General features: G+C 33.1%; 1 protein-coding gene across 1 annotated transcript; it reads right to left on the bottom strand.

Moving 5' to 3' along the window:
• Positions 1-17,651: 17,651 nt before the first annotated feature.
• LOC125050785 (ubiquitin carboxyl-terminal hydrolase-like) lies at positions 17,652-18,458 on the bottom strand. The gene has a single exon (XM_047650791.1). The coding sequence runs from the start codon at positions 18,375-18,377 to the stop codon at positions 17,697-17,699; it is 681 nt and encodes a 226-aa protein (XP_047506747.1). The 5' UTR covers positions 18,378-18,458; the 3' UTR covers positions 17,652-17,696.
• Positions 18,459-22,194: the final 3,736 nt, after the last annotated feature.

Below are 22,194 nucleotides of genomic sequence, written 5' to 3'. Positions count from 1 at the left end.
TGGGGCGAATATTAACGGAGCTGGGGTAAGTATTAACGTAAGGGGCAAATAATAACAGAGACTTAAATTTGATCAAATACTCAAATAAAATGTCACTGAAATTAATGAAAATGTTTTATTGCCTTTAATGTTAAACAAATTAGTACTTTTTATGAACTGATAGATAGGAACTGAAAGAATATAACAAATTCTACACTAAATAATAGCAATACAGTATTTTAAGTCTTCTTGATATTCATCAACAAATGTCACGGTGTCAATACTTTTTTAGTATGAGACAGTCTTTAGGTATATTAATAAGGTAACTAGTTTAATCAGTCTTAATCTAATTTGTACTTAAACTTAGACAGGAAATAAGTACTTCAAATCAGGCAATAATTAATCAGAATACGATTTCTCTTCATCTGAGAAATAGTTGAGGCATGTGTATTTTCTGGTATCACCTCTAAATACAGGTGATCTCAAGTCCAGATGTGTCTTCATTATAAGACTCGGTACAAACCAAACAAAAGCAAAAGGTATCTTCTTCACTAACTCAAACTCAAACTCAAACTCAAAATATCTTTATTCAAGTGGGTAACCAAGTACACTTTTGAATCGTCAAGTTAAATTAATCGTAAATTTACATTTACTACCAGTTCGCAACATCACATTAACATCCTGCAGAATATGTTTCTTAACCTTTTCTACTTCTTCTCTCCGGGTTCCTTTGCCTTTCCCTTTTCCTTTGCCTTTACCCTTATTTTTAGTTTCAGTCAGACTAGTTTTTATCTTTTTTGATGATTTTAATTTTGCTTCCTCCTCTAAGGCCAATTTTTCGGGAGTATCAGTGACAATCGTTGATTTCCTTGAACGCTTTCGTTTGGATTCGACACGTGGAGCTGCTTTTGGAAGCGTTCTTATTGTTTCTAGGTTAAAACATTCTGTCGGCTTTGTATTTGATAGTCCTGGTTCATGTGACGGTCGCTGTTTATTTGATGGTACATGTGATAGTTTATCAATAACCTTTGAAATACTTATGTCAATATCAGGCATATTATTTAAAATTTCATTTTGGATTGAAGAGTCTAAATGTAGTGAAACTTCTTCTGGGTTGACAGAAATATCTACAGGCTGAAGTGATCCCTGGTTGCCCATCGAAGCAGTATTTGGATCGGGACGATCAGTAACAGATGATGGTGCAAAGTCACAGTCTTGAAAGACATCTTCATTGCACGGCCAAATCCCAGCTTTTTTATATGAGTTGATGATATTGTTTTGAGTGAATGCCAGTGGAAATACTTCTTTTACAATTCCAGATCGGCATGGTCTTCATGATTAACCATCCAGCTCGTTTACTGCCGGCTAATATAATTCTTAAACGGTCCATACACACCAACATCTAGAGGTTGAAGATTATGGGAACAATGTGGAGGCAAACATCATATATAATAGCAACATCTCTATATTTCCTGTTTTTTAACAGAACTTCTTCAGCTGCCAGCTCAAATACTTCTTCAGACGTAGACCCCCTTGTACTCTTCCATTTATAATTTCTCATTCTATAAAAAACGTACTTTTTGCAAAAAACAGTCGTTTGATACATGTTAATACTGACCCCACCCAATTTGTTAATTTTAGCCCCAAGGTCACTTTTTATATTTCATCAATTATAGAAAATAAACTAATCAAAATAATTAGAAACAAGTATAATAGTTTTAAAATCAATAAAATGCAATACCATTTAGGATTAACTTTGATTAAATTTAGCGTAAAAATAAATCTTAAATCAATTTATTACGAAGTGCAAAAAGTTTGTTTACCTGTCAATTCGAAGTTATTACGCACAACTATCACTAGCGACGGCCGATCGATAAGTGACAAGTTAGGACACGTTCGGCAGTGTATTATAGTTATTCTAAACCTAGCCTTATTTTTTTATCACTTCACGTTTGGCGGGTATAAGCTTGTTAATTCTTACCTCCGTTAAAACCAGCCCCGCCCTCCCCTACACAAAAATAAGGTATGTAACCTAACATTAGTTAAGTAACATATATATATTTTAGTTAATAAATAGAAGTATAAACAGAATGTTAACAATATTATCAACATAAGTGTCACTTTGATTAACAAACTCTTCAATTAGTCAAGTTAGGTTTTTGTTAATCCAGCGTCGCAACTCCACTATACCTAATATTATTTTAGTTATAAGCTCATATTTTAAACAAATAAAGCCAGTTGTTACCCAGCTTCAAACAAAGTGTTTAATTTAACATATGTATATCTAAATATATCTATACAAAAACCGCCACGTACCTTAACTCACGTAACTCTAAAATTGATGAATAGTTTCAAATACCTAAGCGTATAGAAGGCGGGAAAAAGCCTTTGTATACTTATAAAAACTCCATAGAAATTACGGACTAATGCCTCATTTCAAGCTAGATTAAGTGTTTCGACGATAAATAATTACGTATAGAATCTAAGTATTTTCGTAATTGATTGTAGAAAAAAAAGAAAAAAATGTTATGAGGATATGGGTACAGTTAAAAAATCGCCAAATAACACATACTTGAAAAATATTGCGATTGATAAATAAATATTGTGATTAACGAACTATTTAAAATATACAAGAATTTATCGCATACGGCATAGTCTTCTATTTACTTTTGATAATGAATGAATTTTGTACTTGTCACGAATATCGACTACCTTAGAATCGGAGCTCCTAAGTTAATCACAAACACAGGTAGCATATCGATAATCTGGTCCGACACCGTCCATTCCGGTTATTAATGAACGAACCATTCGAATTTCGCTGCGACATCGCATTGACAACTGTTTATTTGTCAATGTCTAGACGTCATCTGTGACGAAAAGCTCTGTCTAATTAAAAAAGAACCTTCACTTCACATGTGATTGACAGTAACATCTAACTTAGATAATTTTAATAATATCAAATATTCACCATGAAAGTGGTAAAATAAGATGGATGAATTATGTCAAAATATAAATAAATATTTTTATGTGATACCCGAGAAACATTTTATTATAAAATTATGATATTCTATGAATTTATTATGTGTAATAGGTACTACAAATTGTATTTTATAAAGAACAATTTTAATACAACGCTTCTTTGGATATTTATATTTCCTGGTGTGTAAAATGTTAATTGCGATTCAAAACTTTTATCATATTTACGACTTACGATTTTGAATAAAACAATTTATTTTGTAATTGCCAAAAAAAAATCGTTTCTTCACCGTTTCATTAAAGTATTCTTCTTTATCCATCTATCTATAAATATAACTTGACAGAGACGAAAGAAAACGTTAGTTTAATAAGCTGTTTTATGTATAAGAAGTATTTGTTACAGTACTATGTGGGCCGTGGGGTTCAATCTCATAGGCGCTAATTTAACTTGAAGTCTCGTAGGCAATACTGCTGATCTTAGAGCTGGTGCTTTTCACACACAACGTAGAACTATCGGAAAACAGCAATAATTAAAGCAAATATAATTTTTAAATTTTAATTTTTAATGATATTTTGTTTGTTATTTTTCCGATAAGGTATTCGATACTTTCTGTACATCTAATCTTTATTTTTTGAAAATCAAAAAACAACATCATGCTTTAGTTACAAAATTTTTAACGACCGAACAGTGTGTGGGATTAGACAAAATCTATAAATATCTTCCAAGAAATTATAATAAAAAGGACTTTTATTCATAATTACGTATGAAACGCTACTGTGTGATTTCAAATCAACTTCTAATCTATTTCGTTTTTTGTGTGGGACCAAGATCTAAGATCCCTTATCGAATATAGAATTCCGGATTCAACATGTGATCGTTAAAGAAATACTTGAAATTTTTTAGTGAACCAGAATTTTATTATAGGCATTAGCTTGTTTAACCTGCTTCGATGTTGTTTTGTATTGATTTAATAATTTATATAGAACTTTCTACTAATCTAATACATATAATGATTAATTTTCCTGTTACTTATTTATACTTTTAGGCATTTGCTTGTCTAATATATTAATATTTTACTATTAAATAATACCACAATGTGGGACAGATATTAATTTGTTATTATCTGCTATTTTTATTGGTCCAGTGTGGACATCTCGGTCTTACAACCTTATTACTAACATTGATGTAATAATATTTTACAACAATCTTCCAACTTACCGTAACTTTGTTTATTTCGTTCTTAATGAGGTTAAGTTTCAATTTAGTTTTAGTTTTTTTTGTGGTTGCTTGTTTAATTGTCCCCTTGCTAATATAATTGATGTGTATGTGTGTACAATTTTTTTTGTCTTATTTTCTTGTAATCATAAGATTATAAGCATACACGTTGTTTAAGAACTTATAAATACAAAAAATGATTAGATAAAGCTAGATAAGAAAAGAGTCATTAAAAAGTAAATCATGAAAGAATTATATACTATAGAATATATAATAGTAGACCAAGAGAAGAGAAAAATGAATTTCCATGGCTACTGCTGTGATGGTACCAAGAACAGGAATATTTTGGTTCTAGCCAGCTTTATTGAGGGATTTGTCACAATGCTGTTGTGTTCTGCGGAATAAATTATTATAAATAGGTTATAATCAAATTAATGACACTGTTCTTGAAATATTAGAAACGAACCAAAGACAAAGTTTTAACATGTAAAAAAATCGCATTTATTCTTAAAAGGCAGTACAAAATATATCTCATTTAGGGTAAAAAATTACGGCGCGATTATTTCACCCGCAACCACAAATTCTCAGGTTATTAAACAATCAAAACACAAATCAAAGAAAAAATATGATTTTAATTCATTGGCCTATTAAGTGACGGGAAACTTGCGGGGGGCGAAAGCTACTGGGGCTTGGGACTGCCCCCCGGGGCAAATGGGACTTGTTGCTCTGCCTAGTCGAATTTTATCTGTCATTATTAATTTTAAAACAAACGTCAGGCGTTTTTTGTTAAGAGATAAATCAATTAAATGTCCCTTTGTTTGGGAAACTATTTGACAATTATATTGTGTAGACGATGAAAACGGATTTTAATTAAAATCACATAGACATACAAACACAAAATGATTTAAAGCTATCACTGTAATGGTATACAAAATGAAGCCAAAACTAACAAATAAGAATGTTAACTTAATATAATATGCTTTATAGAAAAAAATATTCTTTATTAAACATATTTCATATTAACAATCAAGTATGCAGTATTTACAATTTCGTAACCTACTAAGTAATAATAAAAATTATTAAAAAGATAATCAAAACCAATTTAAAAAGTTTGGTCCCTGTGGCAGTGTACCTTTAACGCTGGCAGCATTTCCTCGCTGTATTGCGATACTTATTTGTTGAGCCAGGAAAGTACCAGCTGGGGTCACAGGTAGGTACTATCTACTAGGCGCCAACTTTAATCTTTAAAAAAAAATAATAATAATCTAATCTAAGATTAAATAATTCTTCTTAATCTTTATAGAAAAATTAGTTATAATTATTATTGAATAACAAATCTTGAGCAAAAGTAATGGCCTGGCGGGATAGGTCTTCGAGATAGTAAGTTGTTAGACTGGTTGAGAATCCTCTCTTTAGGTTGTAGAAAATGTACAGGATCTTCTCTTTAGGTTGAAGGAAACACATAAATAAAATATGTCTATTATGGAATATAAGATACGGGTATTACTTATTCCACGTCATTAATTTGTATCGGTAGACATCCCTACCTACTTATCGGCAAAGAAGACAGAGGGTATAGGCTGCGAGAAAATGCTGGTTTAAAAAGCTCTCGGGACTCTTTTATAATATGTATCAAATGATCTTAATGACGCATCACAAGTGTACATTGTGTTACCTACGTGAATAAATGATTTTTGAATTTGAATTTGAATTTGATCCTGCAAAATGACTATAGCAAACATAGATAGAAGAAGTTTATTTGTATTAAATCACAATCACAAAAACCGTAAAAAATAATTCCATTTGACTTTAAAATCGTATGAATTCATAGTTGTAATACTTCGAATAAAAAATTCGCTATAAAATAGTGTCTAGCATTAATAACAGTATACACGCATTAATATTGCCTTATAGCTCAAACCTCGCCCACAGCGTTTTCTTGGAAACGAAACATAAGTCTTCCGGAGCACAGAGCTCGATCAGTCACTGCTTTTCACTTATAATGATGTTAAAAATGTTACCTAACAGCCGATCTTGTCCACCCATTGTACAACCGTTCAATACCAAAAAAATAACCGTTAAAAATGACAACCAATTTATTTGACGTAAAAAAAGTCCCATTTTCCATAACACCAACTTGGGCGTTCTGCTTATTCAAATACGTCCTTTATCGTTTTTTACTTTGACATTTGGAAGCCGGGTCACTTATTAAATTAGCCTTTGTATTTAAATGAACAATTATGATGTGTGTTCGGTTGGCACTTTTGATGGTAAATGGCCAGTTAGAGTGATAAAATGCGAAGCTGACAGTTTAGGTTTAATGGTGCTTAACTGTATCATATTTGAGAATGTGTTCTTAAATGCTAGGTGTTGGCCTGAATAATATTAAGACAAAAGAGGCATAATTACGTGTCAGCGTTAATACAATACATTTTCGCCGCTCTTGAGGAGTCAAACATATGTCAAAAGTTTTCTATTTTTGTGTCAGCGGACAATTTTGGATTTTTCAACGATGCAACTGCCGTTTTACCAGCAATATGCTGTTTTTTAAACTACTTGACAAGGATCCTAGTCTTTGATCGTAGTTACCCATGTATGTAATGTACCATCTAAGTTTCCAATAGAAGATTCTCTTCGTTTTTTTTTTGACAATAATATTTCAATATGTAGTCTATGGTATTAAAGAACATTGTGGTCGACTGAGTCATAGGCATTTTAAGAATTTGCTTTCTTTTGGTTCCTAATGCTTGGAGGAGAATTGCAGTATATATTCAATAAAAAAGAACAGTGTTAGACTAGTGGCTTCAGCGTGCGACTCTCATCCCTGAGGTGGTAGGTTCGATCAAGTTGTACACCAACGGACTTCCTTTCTATCTGCGCATTTAACATTCGCTCGAACAGTAAAGGAAAACCTCACGAGGAAACCGGATTGCCTTAGACCCAAAATTCGTCGGCGTGTGTCAGGCACAGGAGGCTGACCACCTGCATGCCTATTAGATTGACAAATGATCATTAAACAGATTCAGAAATCTGGTTTTAGCACCAATGATTTATTTTTTTATTCATTAAAACACTTTCGATACAAAGCGGATCCTGCTCTATCATCCATACATAAACTATTTACTTTAATAATTAATTGTCTGCAAAATTTCCATTACCATCCATTGGTGCCTGACCATTACTGGAGGTCGGCCGTCAGTCTGTTGAAGCGTGTCTTGTCCTGCACCAGATGCAGCAACTCTGCCGCTATACCCGTCTACTCCCTTGTAAAACCATGATTTGTTCTTTCTACCAACACGCCGTCCACCTTGGATTCTACTCATTATAATTAATTGAAGGAGATGGTAGCGGTCATAGCGCAACACTGGTCCAGGTACGCAACTTTCCGTTGTTAAATTTTCTGCATAAGTTTTTTCAACATTCCAACCCGTTTAGGATCTTTCTTGTTCGAGACCTTCTGAATCCAGTCTATACGAAGCATGTGACGATAGCACCACATCTCAAATGCATCTAAGCACCGGCGGGTATCTTCTTAAATTGTCCAAGCTTCATTATTACGTTTAAGCTACTTTAAAATCGATTAGAAAGCTACTCGATTAGTTTATTTCAGATGTACTTATCAAATAGATTTAACAGCAACAATACGGTCACGATTATGCTAATTATTGTAATATTTTATCACAACCTGCTCATACCCAGTAGCGAATGGCGGGTCGTATATCAAGGCTCGATATAGATCAATCTTCCAAATCACTCGATTGTGTCGGCATTCCGATAATCTATAGTAATGGACGATATGATGAACGATTGTAGTGTTTTTACATATTTTAAGCAAATAATAAAGTCAAAATTTTTCTTTTTGTGTGTGAGCAGTGATGGCCTAATGGCTTCAGCGTGCGACTCTCATGCCTGAGGTCGTAGGTTCGATCCCCTATGTGCGCATTTAATACTCGCTCAGTACGCAGGAAAACATCGTGAGGAAACCGGCGTGTGTCAGGCAGAAAGAAGGCTGATCACCTACTTGGCTATTATATAAAATTAAATATCCCGAAATTGAAAAAGACCTCTGAGGCCCAGATCTAAATTCTTGTAGCGTTCTCGTATTATTTAAAAACGATAAAATTCGGCAACGTAAACCAACAATAAAATAACAGTTTATGAATTAACCATTCCAAAGTTCCTGTGCCGAGTTGAACGTATCCAGCCAAACAGGTCATTTTATAAAATTAATTTAAAAACCCTTTTAATTATTATTAATTTTTTTTTAAGACAATTCACACCAATTGACCTAGTCCCATGCTATGCTGGTGAAGCTTGTGTTATGGGTACTGGGCAACGGATATACATACATATTACTATTACTATATACATATAGATAGATAGACATATAAATACATATTTAAACACCCAAGACCTAAGCACAACACCAAATGCTCATCACATCGATGTTCGTCTCAGCCGGGGATCGAACCCGGGACCCATGGATTCGCAGTCAGGGGTACTAACCACTAGACCAATGAGTCGTCAAATATTGAATGCAAGTTATCACTAATATGAATTCAAAATAACGAACTACATTAAAAACAATCCAATAAAATATAACTTAACGCCTACGCACAAAAAAACTAGGACCTCAATCAGGCGCGCATTAAATTTCCAATTCTCATGTCAGTTTTGCATCAGGACACAACAATAAGGAGACAAGCGGCTAACTGATGCGAGACATTAATCCTAATGTACCTAAACGTTTTATCTAAACAAATATTTCATACAATAAAAGTATACCAGTGAAAAAATGCTGGCTCGTAAGGTATTCGATGAGTATGAGTTCTGGGAAGCCGGAGCACTGTCATATCACGATTGATAGGGATGGGAAGATGGAATTTTGTCGATAGTTTCTATTTAAAGTCAATATATGCACGATAAATATTTTAATAGATTATATTCAAATATTCATGTATATCTAACTTTAATTCATTTTGTTTATTTGTTTTTTTTATTGAAAGGAAAACGGTCAACAGAGTTACGTGATACCGCCATGGACTCTGAATACTAGAAGGCTCGCAAGTGCGTTGCCGGCCTTTTAAGAATTGGTCCTAAGTCGAAGTCCTAAGTCGAATTGGTTTGGAAATACTTCAGTGAGTAGCTGGTTCCCTCGACGTCCGATGAAATCGTCCGTGATGAATGTCTACTTCAGGTATTAATCCGAACAACTCCTCTGAACACTTTCCATGGTAAATGCCCCCCTTTATCGAAGATGTGAAATTATGGCACTAAATCGTATTATTATTCACTTTCAAGCTCATTTAAAATTAAGCTATAAGCTATAGAAAAAATATTTAATCAACAAATAACATCGATAATCGATATTCACACCGCATCACTAATTGCGCAAGCGCAGGCGCACGACAGATGATCAGTCATGGACCAGATGCTGCGATAAGCCAGCAGTAGCCGCTCATTAATCTCCCCCCTCCCCCCATTTCAATAATTAACCCGACAGGAACATAGACAGTGATTCTACGAATGAACAGCAACCGAATTTCTATGGCCGAAAGCAAACCAGTTGTAATCCGATCAAAAATACTTTGATATTGACAAAGTACTCATCATTCGACCAATATATCATACTATTCAATAACAAAACAATATATCAGATTATATGTTTCATATGACGGGCTTTTTGATTTATTTTATTATTACTTATTACTTAAGATGTCTTGTGGGACATGGTGTAATGGTTGCAGCTGCTCACGTTGTGTAAAACAAAAACCTTGGCGATTAAAAAAAGTGGCGGAGAGTTTATTGCCAGTTCTTCTCTTCCGTTCTACGCCCTTGATTGAAGGCAGTAAATGTAAAATTAGAAGCATTTAATATATATTTCTTTTTTGACGTTCATAAGTGTACATTGTGTTACCTACATGAATAAATGATTTTTGACTTTGACATAGATTTCATACGCGTCGCCCATTTCTTAAAATTGTAGATTATTGTTAAAGACTTAAGTTTTGAAGGTTTAGACGTTTGATTTAAAGGATTGGTTAATCTTTAATCGTATACTTCATTATAGAGTGCGCTTAAAATTTTCACTTATGACGTGAAAATCTACAATTTTGCGAGTGACCCTATTGCCGTTTTGTTCTCAGACTTAAAGAGTCCCGAGAAAAGCCGGCAACGCACCCACTATAAATATGGGCCGCCATGACTGTCCCCCCAATTATAAACTTAAAAAAATGAGCCTAACTACTAATAAAAAATAAATAGCATTGCTCTTCGAAGGCGAACTAAATTGAATAATTAAATTGTATAAAGAAAACATTTTTCTAAGTTAACCTACAAACTTTACAGCCCCAAAGAGCAAACGGGCTTACATGATGTTTAGTAACTTATTTCCTTTTCTCACTTGGCAAGAGGAACAGAAAAGTGGAGCATAAAAGTACTAAACTGGTGCTCACACAGCAAACGAAAAAGAGGAAGACAACTTAGAAGGTGGATAGACCAAATTAAAGAAACAGCAGGTGATTAAAGAAACAGCAGAATGGCGGTATTTGGAGGAGGCCTTTGCTAAAATAGGGCACACAGATACCTAGAAGAAGACTGAAATAGAAACGTGTTTAAATGTAAAAGTATCCGAATGAAAAGGCTATTATTATTATGTTCTTTTTCAAGAGACTTTAGGTCAAATTGGGTTGGAAATACTTCGATTAGCAGGTTTCAGATACAGGTGGTGCGCGACAAAAAACGCCTAATATAACGCTAAGTTATAGACAAAAAAATCTTATACCTATCCTATTTCGTCGATTTAAATTAAGATATTATTCATATTTGTGCATACAATTTATTCTTGGTATCTCGCATACTTCGTTAAAATACTAAAGTTATTCTTTTTTATTTTAACTACTAATTGCACATGTTGATTAAACACCGTTTTCAACATTAAATTTTTGCTTTTATATTATTGCCTACCTATAGAAAATGTTTGAGAATATATTTAACATACAAATAAGTACATTTACAATATTCTTAACCTAATGAATAAAACAAATGTAAAAATTGGTCCCCGCAACAAATTAAATTATATTATTTATTTTTCAAACATTTTTTGTAGATATTAATATGTTCTTTAATAATGTAGAACATTTGTTTTATCATCAATAGTTTTCGCAGCGCATGCGATGAAAGATATTTTATAGGCATTTTTTTTACACCTTGGGTAACATTATTGTGATGTTAGTAGGGATCCTTATTATTTTCTTGCAATTAATATCTTATATTATAATCAGTGATAATGTAGCATTCAAATGGTGAAAGAATTTTTAAAATCGGTCCAGTACTTTTTGAGCCAATGCGTTACTAATTTACATACAAATCGTTCCTCTTTATAATATTAGTGTTAGATTAATGGATGCCTTTTGCGCCAAAACAAAAACTACATCTTTCATGATTTTTCAAGTGTAACACAGCTTAAAGCTTTATTCAAAAGAAAGTTCTTCAAAAAAGCTTTACGACGACCACCAACAAAAATTATAACGAGGACGTTCGTCAGTCATAAAACTTTGATTCAATTTGAGATTTGCTTAATTGAAGGAGTTAGCTCACAGCAGGGGGCGCTGCTGTATTACCACTGTTTTATTATAAAGTATTTATATACGCTATTAAATGATAATAAAATCAGAGATTCGATAAAACTAACATTTTAATTCTAATTGAATTATGTGTAATTGTTAAAAATGTGTTTGCTTTTTATTAAAAAAAAAAGAACAACCTTTTTAGGTGGGCATATTTCAGCATCTGTTTCGTGATAATTTTTTTTAATTTCGATTAAAAAGAGTGCTGGAGAGTTTATTTATATTTTTGTATATTTCTATTTTGACGTTCATAAGTATACATTGTGTTATCTATACGAATAAATGATTTTTGACTTTGACTTTGACTAATGGGCAAGTAGGTGATCAGCTTTCTGTGCACACACACACCGTCGACTATTTGGGTCTAAAGCCTTCCTCTTGATGTTTTCCTTTACCGTTCTAGCGAGTGTTAAAAACATAGATATAAATACCATCGGTGCACACCCAGGGATCGAACGTCGTTATTACCTTTTATGGAGTAATTCGGAAACTCTGTTATGAAGTCTGTAACAAATATTTGATGATTCAAAAGGACCTGGTTATGCAGTCTTTCTTAAACATACTACACAAGTAACAGGTGCTTTTACGGTGAAGGACGTATTGTCTTTGCGGATGATACCCTAATAAGGAATAATAAATAGACACAGAAATATCTCCACAATTTATTAAAACTTCCTTACATTAAAATAAAAACAAATAACATAAATTATTAGGGATGTTTGTAATATCGCTACGAAGCGATCTCTTTTAGGCAATCCTAGTAAATAAATACTAAGGGTAAAGTGCAAGAAGTGCATAAGCAAAGCAACAAAAATAACAGGTAACACTGAAAATTATACAATAACCAAACTTAATCTAAAGTAAAAATAAACTGAAAACTTAAAGTTAATCTCACCGTTCATGAATTATAATGTAATACAAAAGAATCAAAAAATACATAATTTACAAAAGTCATAGACGTATACAGGTTTATTTATAATAATAATCGGTGCTAACTTAACAAATTTCCAGAATCATTAAAAACTTAAGATTACTAAATAAAACAATCTTTTTTAAATACACACACTTAATAGTGGACACGATATAATAACATTCAAGTTTTAGTATACAAACGCAAAAGAATGTTCATCTCATTTGTTTTACGATTCGTCGAGACAACATCAGTGCGCCCGCCGGTGTCACGAGGCTCTGCCTAATTTAATTTAGACAATTTACCGTTCCCATTGGCTTCGTGGCTTACCTTTGAGCGTTCTTGGAAATCGTAAAGTGGTCGCTATACATAACCACTTTCTATATACACGCCTACTCAATGTGCTTTACTTAAGTGTTATGAGTGTTTAACGTTGGTTTAAAGATTAATAAGCTTGGAAAGGAAACTTAGGTCAATGCCAATCAAATAATTAACTTTTTGGTAGTAAAGGTTGTTCATTTGTTTATCTGTTGAACATTTGATATTATGGGCAATGGTTGATAATACTTCAAATTATCTCTTTAAAAAATAATAGAACTTAAAAAATGTTGTACTAAAATTACTCAGACTATTCGTAGTTGTACGCGTTTATAAAAAAAATCACCGCATTGAATGAATTGTTTAATCGGCTCAGAATATTACTTTGGATTCACGCGAGTATCAGGTGATGCATTTGAATCATCGTGTTGTCAAAATAATATAATTTTTTTTTAATTCGCGTGCCTGTTTATAAAAACAACTTTTTTTTCAATAAAATAGGAGGAAAACGGGCAGGAGGCTCACCTGATGTTTAATGTCGCCCATGGACAATCTCGATCCCAGAGGGCTCGCCAGTGCATTGCCGGTATTTTAAGAATTAGTACGCTCTTTTCTTGAAGGACCCTAAGTCGAATTGGTTCGGAAATGCTTCAGTGGGCAGCTGGTTCCACATCTGGACATGCTCAGTTGTGGAAGAACAGACGTCGAGGTGATACGGGTGGAATTTCGTATTCTTTCCCAATGCCTGATGATGACACTCAGCTGCAGGTATTAATCCGAAGAACTTCTCCGAACACTGTCCATGGTAAATGCGGTAGAAGATGCAGAACTTGAATTTAGCTTTCCAAAAATAGTTCTTTAATCAATTTTAATCAATACCTATTAAAGTCAATAAATAAACCCATAACATGAATAATATTTTTGTATTCTATACCGATTTGGTATAAACAGAATAATCTGATACTCTTACTGCTTTAAAACAGCATCAGAATAGCATTCCTTGTATGAGTTTACAGATAAAATGAAGAACATTGCAGATTATGTATTATTCATAAACTATGTACCTCACTGTGGGATGTTTTTGCATCTACAAACACAAATCATTTTGTAACCAAACACGATGTAGGCTTTATATATTGTTCCTAAACATCTGTCTTTGTTTACTGAGAATTTGAATCGTAATAGAAATTGTATATAATGAAAATATTTTAATTCCAGATGGTAATGTTTTCAATTTTTAATGTGGTGTGATTGAATCACGATTGAATCAAAAACTTAACTCAAGAAGTGTAATAACTTTCGTACTAACTACTAACTCACGTGAGACTGATCTTAAATTATCGTGATTCATGTGCACTTTTTATTTTTAATGTATCCTTTTTTAGTTTAGTTTGTTTTTTGTTTAGTTTTGTCTTAATAACAATATATTATATGTATTTTTGCACTTCTTGCCTATCTTATCTAATTTAATACATTATTTTCTCGCAGTGGTTGCCTGGAAGAGATCGCTCGAAAGGGATAAAGCTGCCAGTTACCCTCCTTTTCAATTAATTATATTCAATTTTTATATTGTAATGCAACGAAGTGTTATTAAATAAATAAATAATAAATATAATCTGTGAAACAGAATAAAAACAATGCTCTGTTAAAGGCTGTCAATTAAATCAAATGAAACTACTGCTGATAGGAAGTCAATATAAGTTTTGATTCGATAAACTTGGACACAAGTTGAAAGTCAAATGGAGACCACTTAAGATAAATTTAAGAAAAACGGGAAATCTTTTTTAAACAAATACTTGATAAATTGGCCCCTTGATTGAAGAAAAACGTATTACTCGTATTACTTGTATTGTGTACAGTAAATGTTAAAAGCCTTTTTTAAATACAGCCTTAATTCCTAGTCACTGTTCGTGCAAGTATAATCTGCGGATTTATGTACAAGAATGAAAAATATAAATAACTCAAGTGCGTGATGACATGAATAATTGTAACCACGGACGTGCTTTAAACTCCACTCCATTTCCATGTCATTATATCATTTTATTCCACTTGAAACTGTGTAATAACCTCTTTAGTCGTGAAGTTTATGTCCAGCTACGTCAGACCAGTAAACTGGTAAAAATTATATAAATGGCGCTACAACCTTTTTAGGTCTGGGCCTCAGATTTCTGTATCTGTTTCATGATCATTTGGTAATCTAATAGGAAAGTAGGTGATCATTCTGTGCCTAATGCACGCCGTTGACTTTTAGGGTCTAAGGCAAGCCGGATTCCTATGTTTTCCTTCACCGTTCGAGCGAATGTTAAACGCGCACATAGAATGAAACTCCATTGGTGCACAGCCGGGGATCGGACCAACGACCTCAGAAATGAGAGTCGCACCCTGAAGCCACTAGGCCAACACTGGTACAATATTACCGAACGAAATTCAAGAGAAAAATAATTATACAACAATCTTGTTAATTATGTTGGTTAATTGGAGAACTTATTATCGAGAAATTGGTACATATATAAAACTTAAAGCAGTATTTTTGAGATAACATTTTTCGCATCAAAAATGATTGATATTTTATACAGTATTAAGTTGTTTTATATCGCCATACCAAGCACTCAGAAATTCCGGTTAAAATAAGTGTGCGTAATTCTGAAGCAGTTCAGGCAATCCGAGTGTAATTTTGATATTTTATTGCTAAGAACCACAATATCTAGAACAAAGTGGAATAATACAGCAAGTACGAGTGCAAGCCAGTGTTGAATAGACAGCTTATTAATACGATATTGCGGTCAAAAGTTAATCGGGTTTAAGTCGCTCGCATCGCCCACGAAGATCCATCACAATCGTCATTATTCACACACAAATTATGTAATTTCAATAAATGAAACTTATTGAATAGTGATGAGCGGCAGTAGGCCCCGGCGGGACCCCTGGCGCGAACCTCGCACAACTAACCATCATTCATGCGTTTTATTTCATCAAAATTAACCCTGCGACGCATACATTACCTTTTTCTCGTGTCCGCTTTTTATTCTATATGGTTTTATGAAGCAATGGATAGCTAACTCAAAATCTATATTGATACATGGTAAGGCTTTCAATAAGAACCTCATTGTTTAAAATAAATGTATTTTGTTTAAATAAATCGATAGTTTGAAGGCTGTACCAAGTGTTAACGAATTCTTATTAATAGGTTGAATAGACTTTGTAATCAAAAATTATATATGTATATTGTATATATATATATTTTATAGCTGTTAAATGGGTGCCAGAATTGTGAAAATTAGGTGCTACATGTTATTTAATACCTACTAAATCTCAATTATATGTCACTATTAAATAGTTTACGGCCTATTCTTAGGTTTTGGTCAAATTTATTATTCTATTAATGATTATTTGCGTGAAACATTATAATTAATATTAATTTGATAACGTAATTAAATATTTTTATAAAGTGATACTACAAATAATAAAAGAATTGACTATAATGATATGACTCTTAATGTATGTACTTAACTTCTATGTAAAATTACTTTTAACAGAAATTTGTTTACAATTTGTCCTTTTAACACGCCATTATGTGTGGCAGAATATGCGAACTTTAGATTGTACCACCATAACATTTTTGTACCATATTCTTGTAAATAAATTATTATTATTATATTTTAAGATAAGAGACACTTAATTGAGATATAAGTACTGTAATAAACTTTACGTAATAAAAAGTTATTTAAAATGAATATCAGTCAGTTACAAGTTAAAAGGAATTTTGATTGGGAAATACCAATATGATGCACGCATCGATCATTTGTGTAGGGCGAATGTAAAATGTCATCAAACCGTCCCGTTCTCGTCGCACAATCCCTTATCAAAACAATACAAATCGGGGGTTGTTATTGATAACGATCACGAGCCTCTAAAACTATTTTTTGTCCGTTGACATCGCGCTAATAATACTCATGAGAAAAATGCGCTGGGCCGCTGTCATTCTCCTTTTGTTTTTAATTTCTACCTCAGTGGCACCGATTTAATTGGGCTCAACTCGATCCAACGCACCTCCGTATTTCACCTCGGCTCGCTTCATTTGAATATTTAAAGCATTTCGGGTCTCTCTTATTATTTTATTTGTACAAATACAATATTTACGTATATATTTTAGGGCCGTCGTCATTTATTCGGTGACGTGACTTACCGATGTCGCGTCCTTCCCAGTATCGGCATAGTTACGTGGTGAATTCTCTCGCGTTCCATTTAAAAGTAGTTTTTTACGTTTTGTAAGCGTCGCAGGCGCAGACGCGTGGGGCTTTCGTTGTTTTCTCGCCAGGTTTATCTTGGACAAGATTGCTCGTTTTTAAATGAAGTTATATCTTCCCGATGGAACATCGGCCATGGGAGGCGAGGCGAATTTTTAATTAGTTTCCGAAGATGCGGTATTTCATGGAGGAATGCAGCAACTGTGTTCAATGCTTGCCGATTCCTTAATTGAGATGTCACCAAGGAAGGTTGTCGAAGGTGCAATTAATTTATATATTTTACTTATGCAGAGAAGTGATTTTTGCGATTATGTTTGATGCTGGAAGTTCGATTACTGCGAACCTTATTTTTAACCCTAAGAATATTTATAGAAAAATAATCATTTCAAATCTTTATTAATCAGACCCAAAATAAAAAATATTTAATTAGTAGAAACTAAAGCAACGACATTAAACCCTATGTTCTCAGGTTCACGAGCAATAAATTCGCGGCAGATTTTGGCCGCGTCTTCCAAGAATGTCTCCGATGTAGTTGTTCCGTGTTCAATAGGCAATGCCTTCCTACCATCTAATTCAAACAGCTTTCCATCTTTTTGTATGAATGTCACAAAATGGTGGCTCGGCTCACCATCTTCATAATCCTCGTTACCGCCAGCTACCAGGTCTTTATAAGCATCAAGGAGAGCGGCAGAATTCTCCAGCAAAGCTCCTTTGGCGGCCGCATCTAGTCCTTCAGCGTCACTCAAAAACTTCTTCAAGGGCCCTTCTTCAATATCAATAGTTTGCGCATTGTTAGCAATGCTGTGTACCAACGCGATTGTACCACAAACATTACTGAGGACTTGCTTCAAATGGAAAACATCTTTGGGAGCTTCATGACCCTTGCTAAGCATTTCAGTTTCTTGGCGAGATCGGTGTTCTTCATAGTTCTCTGATAATGGAAACAGGAGTAACACGGCTAACACAGGGCGAGGGACCCATTGCAATGCATCATTCTCTAATCCCAGAACATCAACCATTTTCCATTTATCTGACACGCCGAGCTTATAAAGATATTTGTTCATAACTTCAGGATTCGATTCCATAGGCAAAGCGACCGCCATTTTATTATATTTCAATGAAATTCGGCAAATATTTTACTCAATACAATCAATATAATAACAACAACTGTCAATTTTGATAGGTGATTTGTTTTTATTAGAAGAAAATGTGTAAACCTCTTTAGTGATAAAAGAACAAAAATGCTAACTTAATATCTAGGTATATTTAGGTTAGTTCAAATTTATTTTTAGCCTCTGTTATTTTCAAGAACATATAGTGTTCTAGTTAATATTGAAAGGCTCGCGTTGCATAGATATAGCTCTCCCCTAACATTAAGATGTCAAATTTTGTCGAACACATGTATCCATTAAGAGCAACACAGGGGCGTGGCTATCATGAATTATAGAATACATACGAGGTAAGGAACACGACGATTCAAAGTGTTTTTTTAAATACACTTTTTTAAGAATAACCTTAGATTGAAGACGTTTAATCTTTAAAGAAAAAAAAATTGTAATTATTTATTTAATGGGTTAATCTGCCTTCTGTACCTAACAAAAACAATTGTTTTTCTCTAGGAATGGAACTCAGAATCTCTACGTGGATTACTAGACCACGGAGTCGACTCGCTCGCACACGACACAAAAAATATAAACGACAAAAATATTGCTACAGACGTTTATATACATACGTTTATATATTACATATATATTGTAGATATTGTATTAACAACATAAGAACCAAATAAATTTCATAATAATCAATAGAGTTATATGCCATATAACTGAAGTTCTAATATCTCCGAATATATCTGAGGATTGAATTCTCGTATCGATGAAGGTATTATGCTGACTACTAATTAAACCGAAGAGCTATTATTATTTCTTTATTCTGTCGATAAAGAGACATGACCTGACATCGGCCGACGGCCCGAGTAGGCCCAATTTATACAATCGTTTTATAAAGTATAAAGTTTCAACACAACTTACAAATCCAATAATTTATAATAGTAAAATAAACTTTAGTTTAATAAGTTATATTTTATTATATTCATTTAGAAAATGACACGAGAGCGTAACAAAACATTTATAAAGGTGATAAACTTAAAAGTATATCTACGCTATCATGAGCACTTACAGAATGGCAACCACGAGATGGAAAAAAGAAAAGAGGAAGGCTGAGCAAGAGATGGACAGGCGATATAAAGAGAATAGGAGTCACAACTTGGACAAGAAAAGCTAACATTAGAAAATAATGGAAGAAGCTGGAAGAGGTCTATGTGTCTGACACGCTGATCACCAAAACTGACACATCTGATGTATTAGACTAAGTTAGGTTATGTAACTAAAACAGTGTCAGCAATAGAGGCTTCATAATAATAATAATATGTAAAAAAAGGCCTATAAGTTAATTAAACACTAGAAACGTTAAGTATTTGATATTAATATAATAATTATACTATTTCAAGACTTCTATATATATAAGACGTATTTATAAGGGAATTAATGTTATATTACTTAGATTTATATTGCATATTTATTTTCTATATACTCTTAAATTTCGTATACAAATCACTCATCGTTTAGTAATTTACACTTATTTAAGTTATAGAAGATACAATTTGCTTACGTCACATACAAATTTAAAAACCCTGTCACGTCCAAATTTAATTACATTTGAGTTAAATAAACATTTCGTTTCTCACCTACTGTTATACTTTCTGTAACTAATGTTTTACACAGTTTAATATATATACTAGATATTATTTAGTTTATGTTAGAGACTGTTTCAGCGCAGAGGAATCAGTCACCCACGTAGTCCTGGAATGCGTAGCTGTGACTTACTAACGTACAGAAATCTTCGGAGCAGTGAGGTCGCTCCGTGAAGTGCCCAGGAGACTTCTGTGCTTCTAGAAGGAGCTAGGCTGGCTTAGTTAGCCAGGACTTACGCACAACGGACCTAATGAGAATCTAACAACCTTTAACCATTTCGTGTTCTTGTTGCTCATGTTATGAGATTAAAAGTAAATCTCTTAATCCGGAAGTTGTTTTCAAAACCATCGAAATTTGTGAATTTCAAAGAAATAAAAAACAACATAATCGTCTAAATATTTATTTCGCTCAAATGCATACAATTTGGAAATGGTATATAATTGAAATCCACTACACATTCTAACCTCTAACACTTTGTACTGATTTTTTTTCACATATGTTGCCAGAAGAAAAAAGATTAAATGATAATAATACATTTTTGATAATTATTTATTCTTAAAAGCAAGCTTAGCTATAATTTTAAATAAAAATACATGACGGTGTGATACTTTTTGTTTTTTATTGGAAACTTCATTGAGAGAAATCATAAGACTAAAAGCCTACATAAATAAAAATTAATTTCAATTATGGACTTATAATTCACAAGCATACTGGCAACATTAATAGTCATACACGAATATCTGTCCCGGTAAAAAAGCCGTTAACACAACCGGGACTTGGCGAATGTGAGCGACGACATCGATTAATCTTATTCCTTACAAAAATAGCCGAAGAAATATTTGGTTATATTAAATTACATTAAAACACTATAACTACTGAGAAATCGTAACAATTCCCTTACTTATAAACATGTTTCAAAATAACGGCTAATTGAAGACCCGTATTCCAATACATTGAGTGTCAAAACTGTCATGTAAAATCCTTTGACAGTTCAACAGCAAGAAAACTTTGACAGTCGAAATAAAATTGATTCAACTAAAATTAATAGTTTACTTTTTATTATAGAACAAGTGGCAAATGGGCGCTCACCTTATGTTTAGTAATACCGCCGCTCATGGACACTTTCAGTGCCAGTGCGTTGCCGGCCTTTTAAAATCGTATCTATGTTATGGACAAAGGTTTAAAAACATGTTTTCTATAGACCTTAGAAACTTCAATCTAACTTCAAGAGCTTTAAAGTCTTTCTCAAACAATTTTTGGACAAAATTCAAGATTAGATTACAATTTAAATGTATTGGAAAACGCACTACACTTATATTAAACAATACAGCCATGCACCATTAGCTACTCCAAAAATGTCGTGATGATTTTTACTGGTTCAAATAGAAATTGCTTTTTTTTATAAGTAAGGGATGTAAAATAATGTTATTAAAACTATGCAATAATATCAGTCGATTGCCACATCTTCGGTAACTTCAGTGTACTGACGTGAGTTTAGACATTATTTGAAGCGGAAATTCTAAAAAGAAGCGCAAGATATGCTCTTCCATGAGTACGAGTTTAAGACACGGACTGCAGAGAAAACTTATATGAAAGTTCTGCCCGATACAACTAGAGTTGCTGCAACATTTTCTTATCTATTTTAAATATAGTCTGCCCCATAAATAATGTCCAAAACCCACATTTTAACATGTAACTACAGTACTTTAAAACTTAATTAGAAATACATGAAACATTAAAGATTAAAATTTACCATAAATTGTTCGTTGGAAACTCAGATTATCAAAAAATAGCTGTTCTAAAAATATCACCTGGTTGTTGGAAAGACATTGTATGGAATATTTTGCAACTTTTATTAGGTACAAATGATCATACACATACCAAGCAATAAAGACGCTTCAATTAAATTAATAATAATAATCTGTTAATGATGGTCAAAGGTGTTGTTCATAAAATGTTAAGAATGTATTTATAGTGAAAACAAAACACGATCGTTTGATTGTCATTGGTCAGTCTCTCGTCCAATCACAGACAAGCGATTCGATACGTTCCGTTTGACCAATCACAATTAAGTGATCGCCATTGTTTAAGATTTCCGTATCTTTTATTTAGATTGCATTGCTTAGTTTCAAAACATTCAACGTGATGTTTTTTTAATTGTGTACAC

Source organism: Pieris napi, chromosome 7 (assembly GCF_905475465.1).
Source record: "Pieris napi chromosome 7, ilPieNapi1.2, whole genome shotgun sequence".
NCBI lineage: Eukaryota > Metazoa > Arthropoda > Insecta > Lepidoptera > Pieridae > Pieris > Pieris napi.
Note: the sequence above shows the minus strand (reverse complement) of the source record. Positions and strands in the feature narration are given on the sequence as shown.

Coding starts and splice junctions, on each gene's coding strand:
- LOC125050785 (XM_047650791.1), bottom strand. CDS start 18,377: ATGGCGGTCGCTTTGCCTATGGAATCGAATCCTGAAGTTATGAACAAA.